This window comes from Eucalyptus grandis, chromosome 6 (genome assembly GCF_016545825.1).
Source record: "Eucalyptus grandis isolate ANBG69807.140 chromosome 6, ASM1654582v1, whole genome shotgun sequence".
In the NCBI taxonomy this organism is placed as follows: Eukaryota; Viridiplantae; Streptophyta; class Magnoliopsida; order Myrtales; family Myrtaceae; genus Eucalyptus; species Eucalyptus grandis.
The window spans coordinates 4883948-4890741 of NC_052617.1; the positions used below are offsets into that span (position 1 = coordinate 4883948).

The 6794-nt window shown below is 45.1% G+C and overlaps 1 protein-coding gene across 1 annotated transcript; it reads right to left on the bottom strand.

Annotated features, from left to right (window-relative positions):
* Positions 1–1196: 1196 nt before the first annotated feature.
* On the bottom strand, positions 1197–5091 carry LOC104447979 (phospho-2-dehydro-3-deoxyheptonate aldolase 2, chloroplastic). Its single transcript, XM_010061736.3, is given in 6 exon segments — positions 1197–1463; positions 2455–2700; positions 3061–3337; positions 4027–4304; positions 4467–4903; positions 4906–5091. Coding segments are annotated over 6 exon segments (1602 nt in total). The 5' UTR covers positions 5003–5091.
* Positions 5092–6794: the final 1703 nt, after the last annotated feature.

A 6794-nucleotide genomic window follows, 5' to 3' on the forward strand; every position in this document is an offset into this window, starting at 1 on the left:
TTTTTTTCTTTTTTTTGGTGATTAAAGAATTGTCGGAAACTCCTTATGGGGTCACACCACCCTCCGATGCTCGGTGGCATTGTCGGACGTCGTCACAAGCGCACTATTTCATCTATTATTGTGTGGTAAATGTGAAGAAAGTATAAAAAAATGAATCTCTCACAATCAATTTGAAAAGAGTGAAAAATTTTAAAATTCAATTAGCAAAACTACAACAGATTTTAGAGTTTTTTTAGCGATTTTCCCCATCACTAGGCCTATTCATTCAGTGGACCACGATCAAAACCTCCGGTGGCCCTGCCCGGGCCACATCTTAGGGCAAGGCAACAGGCCGTCCCACCATCAGCAATATTACACCCAGTGCTGGGAACAGGCCTGTTCGGCCTGTTTGGCTCACAGGCTTCCAGTTTTGGGCCTGGATTTTTTGTCCAGGGCTTCCCAGCGGGCCTAAAAGTTTCGGTCAAGCCCACCCTTTCCCTGAGCGGGCCTAGGCGAGCACCCGAAATAATTGGCCAGCAAGAGAGAGTCAGTTATAAGTACATGGTCAGGAGAAGAAGGGCCCATGAGCAAGTTCCCATTTTCTGGGCCCAATCCACCATCATCCCCTCGGCCTTGGGCTTTTCTCAAGGCCGAGGGGCTTCGACGGTTTAACCACGGAGAAATCGGTGAGAAACAAAATTATTTATACATCGAGTCAAGTCGAAGGGAGAATTATACAAATTATTATTGTAATGAATTACCAAAGGAGTGGGTATAGAGAAATCCAAAACTGTCGAATCCCTCGCGTTATGATATTCTTCTACATCATTGAAAAGCAGGACCAAAAAATTTGGTTCCCGACATAACTCGAACAACTCAATGACACCAATCGCTATCCTATCCCACCCGCTGGCCCCCACTTACCAGCACAACATATATTCTAAATTCAGGGGGGTAGGACGCTACTATGCTCTGCTTTGACCTTGCACAGCTAAAGCCGATGATTCTAAGCCGCATAGGCCGGAGGCCACGCGACATTCTTTATTTACCTTACGGTGTCCCTTTCAGTGCTTAAAAATCAAACTTCAACCACTGTAGTATGTATACATTCATACGGGCATAAATTAAAACATACATAAATGTTGGTACAACACAACAACTCGTACATGCCGGCGCTAAGGAATACGTGATCCTCGGGGTGCCATGGGAGCACGATTTCACAGGCCTAAGGAGGAGAGGGGCTGCTGCGACTGGATCCTCCGCCTTCTAAGGCGCTCCGCAATGATGAAGGCAAGCTCTAGAGACTGGGAAGCGTTCAGCCTGGGATCGCAGTGGGTGTGGTAGCGCGAGCCGAGGTCATCGAATGTCACAGTTCGCGATCCACCAATACACTCGGTGACGTTCTGACCTGTCATCTCCAAGTGCACTCCTCCTGGATGGCTCCCTTCTTGTTCATGGACATCGAAGAATGCTCTCACCTCAGCCTGTCGAATCGCAAATCGTTGAAGAGTTAATAAGAATGGGATGATTCCGGAACACGTACAACATCATCTGATAATTGCAAAATAATTCAGAAAATTGCCAGCTAATCAAGAGCCCGAGCCATGTTTTGCAAAAGTTCCCTCACTTTGAGTCAGCAATAATGCGTATGGTGGTTGTTGATTTAATCAACGCGTCGCTATCTGATACAGCACACACACGGTATGCAACATCTAGGACGAGGACTTTTTCCCGAATTGATAAAAATCCAACCAACTTATTGACAAGGATGTGCACCCAACTACCAAGGCAAGACAGCTTCTTACTCAAATGATGGTTGGTGAAGAAATCTCGCGCAACTATTGCACCTAAACAAAAACGTCATTTTCCCACCAACTTTGCCTCATTCAGCTAGCCACACTTGTGCCTCCACAAAATTTAACATGTGGAACGCAGACGCACAAAACTCATCTACCTCGTCAATGAGATGCTAGTCAATCATTCAGAAAGTACAGACCCATCTTAGAGGATAAATATCTCCATGAAACGTGTTGATGCATAAATAAACAAAAATTGCTAAGAAATTGTATAAATCAATGGAAAGTAGTAGCTAAGTGGCTATCAGAGCATATCATTTGCTACCGATCTACTGCTGAACAGGAAACCATAACCTCTGGCCACTTTCTTTGCCCAAAAGCAGAGGAGAAAATGGTAACCACGAAAAACTGCTCGCTTAATCCCAGTATATTTTGCTATTGGAAAGGAATCCTTAAGCAAAAAAGGTGTACAATCTCAGGCTTCTTGCTCACAAAATAATTGTCAAGTTGTACATATTCTTAGATTTTCCTGATGCTTTCCTTCTAATATGCATTGCATTCAAATCAATCCTTCTAAGATCTATGCACTAGCTCCATAGTCGCACCATGACTTCAAGTGGCATATAAAATTAACTACATCAACAAAATGACACGAAAATAGAAGAGTGAAGTAGCATACCCTTATGGCATCAAATGGGCGAGTCTTAAGACCACATGGAGCCTTGATGGTGTTCCCGTGCATTGGATCACTGACCCATGTAACAATTTGCCCTGCCCTTCGGACAGCCCTGATAAGGTGCGGGAGCTTCACTCTCATGTTCTCAGCTCCCATTCTGGTAATAATTGTTATCCTTCCTGCTTTGTTTTGAGGATTCAAAATCTCAATGAGCTTGACTAACTCGTTTGGATCCATCTTGTCACTCACCTGCAGCATAACATCAACTATGAATCTGACCGCCTCTGCACTTGCAGATGTAGTAAGTAATAACAACCCGTGTATTATTCTTTTCCTTCAGCCAAGCATTATGATTTATTGATTGCTTACTGATTGCATAAAAAGTACGTTTGTCATGCTATGGTGCTTATATTATTTTTAGAAAATAATGTGCATTGCTCGAGAACCGCTTCCAACTAACACCATCCTCCATGTTCTAACCTTGCCAGTTAATTCTTTATCTAAAGACTCCAGAAAACAAGGTTCACCTGACTTTAAGTTTGTTCAAAAGTTGGCCAGTATTCACATTTTAATGACTCCTCAGCCTGAGATGAGAAAAGAAACAGTTACCTTAATACCCAAGGGATTGGCAATCCCTCTTAAAAATTCAACATGGGCACCATCCAGCTGTCGAGTACGTTCGCCAGCCCAAAGCATATGGGCAGAGCAATCATAGTAAAGACCTGAAGTTGAGTCCATTCTAGTAAGCGACTCCTCATAGGGCAAGAGCAAGCACTCATGTGATGTCCAGAACTCAGTCGTAGTCATAATAGGATGGTCAACAGTAAGCCCAGCTGCGGACATAAACCCAAGAGCCTCATCAACTCGGTGAGCCAGCTCCCGGTACCTAGGGATAACAAAAGAAACTCAGCAACATGCGAATTATCAAGTAGCTATCTGTATATTATTCCCTGATGTCGACGCTCACAATAAACAACCGCACAACAAGCAGAGCAAAACAGATACATGTGTACTGCTGAAGCAGAATCTGTCCAGATTACTCGGTCCACCAGAAAACTACAAACATAGAAGACAAGAGGGAACCGGTGAACCTCATCCAGATTACTAATTTTCATTTGATACCAACCAAATGCAAATCAATCAAAATCTTCGAAAAAAATATTCATCAAATGAAATGCAATTTCAAGTCTTTTAAATCAGTATCTAGACGATCATATCCGTGGAACTGATTATATGCCAAATTTCATCATTGATCCACCGTGCTAGATCAGAACAGAAAGTGTGGAGACAAAGAACAGAAACGTGGCCTGAAACAGAGGTTAATTTTATTGGTCCATTCTTTTTGTCTCCACGACAAATGCTTCCCAGTGCCAAAAATGGACCATCCAGTTGTGATTCCTTTTCCCTCCGTAAAGAGAGCTCACTGCTTTTTCAAATACCCTTTCATTCATTAGCCCAAAGATTCCATCTTAGGAAACCCTCTACTTGAAGCTGAATAGAGCTACCAAAACCTAATCCGACCAGACTAATGCGTTAAATGTTTTATCCGAGAAGGGTAAAGTTAGGAAAATTCACCTATCGCCTTGCTCGCTGTGCTCGGTGAAATCCAAATTCCACTGGGTGACCCTCTGCATGGCAGCATAACCTCCAGTTGCAAAAGCCCTCAACAGATTCAAAGTAGCAGCAGACTGACAATATGCTCTGATCATTCTCTGAGGGTCAGGAATTCTTGATTTCTCATCAAACGCATCCCCATTCACATTGTCACCTCTATAACTCGGCAGCTTCACCCCGTTCTTCTCCTCGAAAGGGTCCGACCTCGGCTTTGCAAATTGACCAGCCATCCTCCCGACCTAAACACGCATAATCATTCAAGCAATATCAGAGCAACAGCATTACTCAAACTCTTAGACAGTGTATATACACCATCTCCTAATAGCAAATATTGCTATTTAAGGACCAAAACGAGCAACTGAAATCGAATATTATCCATGGCGCCGTCCGCAGTATCTGACCTTGACAACGGGCAGTTGGCCTCCGAACATCAGAACGGCCCCCATCTGGAGCAGAATCCTGAAGGTATCACGGATATTGTTCGCGTTGAACTCCTTGAAGCTCTCGGCGCAGTCGCCGCCCTGCAGGAGGAAGGCGTTCCCCATGGCGGCCTCCCCGAGCCGCTCCTCCAGGTTCCTCGCCTCCCCGGCGAACACGATCGGGGGGAAGTCCTCGAGCGTCTTCAGCACCGACTCGAGCTCCCCCTGATCCGGGTACTCCGGCAGCTGCAGCGCCTTCTTGGACCTCCAGCTGTCGACGCTCCATTTCCCGGTCCCCACGGCGGGCTTCGCCGGGGCGGTCGCCGCCGCCGCCGCCGCCGCCGACGACGCCGGGAGCGCGGAGCTCTTCAGCTTCGCCGACTTGTCGGGGACGGCGGGGCTCTTCCCGGGCTCGGGGAGTGGACGGCGGCGATGCGGCCGGGCGGCGCCGCCGCGGGGAGGAGGGCCTTGGAGAAGGCCTTGGCGGGGATGAGGGAGCTGCTGTAGGCGATCGCCATTGCCGTTTTTCTTGCTCTGCCTTTTCGGGTGGCAATGCGGATTGGAGAGAGATGGAGAGGGAAGGCACGAGAGAGGTACCTGAGGAGATCTGGAGAAACGGCGCATCGTTTTATAAGGGAGGGAGGGTTAGGTCGGGGTGGTGGTGGTGGGGGGGAGACGGTGGAGGGTGGTGGCTGGTGGAGACGCGGGGGTAGTTGGAAGACGATGGCACGGGAGGTAATTTCGGGGAGGTGTTGGGGGTAAGAGCGGGAGGGAATCGGTCAAGGAGTCAACAGATTTGATTATCCGGGACTTTTTTTTTTAAAAAAAAGGGGAAAATTCTTCACCTACACCTACCCTCGTTTTCTGAAAAGGGCGAAAATGTTTTTTTTTTTTTTTAAGCAATTAGGGGGGAAAATACCTTTTCACTTCCACCAACTAAGCGCCATTCATCGGCTCATCATTAGCGCCTCATGTGGACTATCGTGGTGGTCGGCTGCGCCGAGCCGGATCAGCCGAAGATCGCCACCTGGAGGGCTGGTCAGGGAATTTCGGGATATTCCGAACGCGAAGAATTATCCGAGTGCCAGAATAATAAGATCTCAGATCGGGTGAAAAAATAAAAATATAAGACAATTCTAGTAGGTTCTAAATTACCGATTTTCTTCGACGACCCACCCTGATTTGACAAGCAACCCGTTTGCCTAAATTAAGATGAGTTGAATCTAGTGAATAAAGTAAATTCTTAACTGTTGTGAACTCAAACTTATGAATCCTTTACCCAAAATATTATATATATATATATATATATATATATATGAATAAGAAGGGAGTTCCAGCAATTTATGTATTGCTTAAATGAAACAGGTAAAATTATAGGTCTTGAAGTGCTACGTGGCCGCCAGTCAAACCAATCATTAAGAAGGGAGTTCCAACAACTTATTTGCTCTCCTAAAGTCGAAATGAAAATAGCTCATCTATAAATAAGTTTGCAAAATCATGATACATTTCAATTCTCATGTAATCATTGAAGTTGCTAGCTCATAGATTAATATTCATTCCACGTATCTCAAAATTCATTCGGACACCTTCCATCTCATTCCGTTTGCCTCAGTATTGCATGGCAAGCAAGACCTTAGAGTTTTATGTCATTCAATTCCCTCGTTTTGTCTCTATTACTTAATTTTAAATATATAATTTTGGCGTAGCATATACTTACGCATATTCTCTTGAAAAGTTCCATATTTTCAACTTATCCTCCAATTATCAAGGCAAATGAGAGAAGAATATCACTCAATTATGGACAAGTCAAGTCATCCATAAACTCTAATTTCACATTTTTCTTAGGATCCGCCATTTAGGCAATCCAACCTTAACTAAAATCACCCCCAATTCTATCTCCACCCGACTCTCTCCTTCACCTCATTATACCAAAAACGAAAAACTCTCATCCCCATTCCTACACGCCGGAATCATCATTGCTCATTGTCTAGGGGACTCGCTTGATGCAAAAATCATCTGAACAAGGTTAGATGGTACAATATTTCTTCCCTACGTGATAAGTTGCAAAGCGTCGAATCAGATGGATGATGGAGACGAAGCCAATCGAGGCCTTGGTGACTCGAGGCGCTGGCCAAGCCACGACCGAAACTCACTTGTCTATAATCGCTTACGATCCGCTGACATGGTCCGAAATTTAGGGTTTTTGGCTTCTCGGTAAGCACGAAGACTGTTCAATCAAGACGTCTAAGAAAGCATAATTCTTCCCAAGATTCCTCGTTACCACCGCCGGCAGCGGGGCTCTCTAGACTT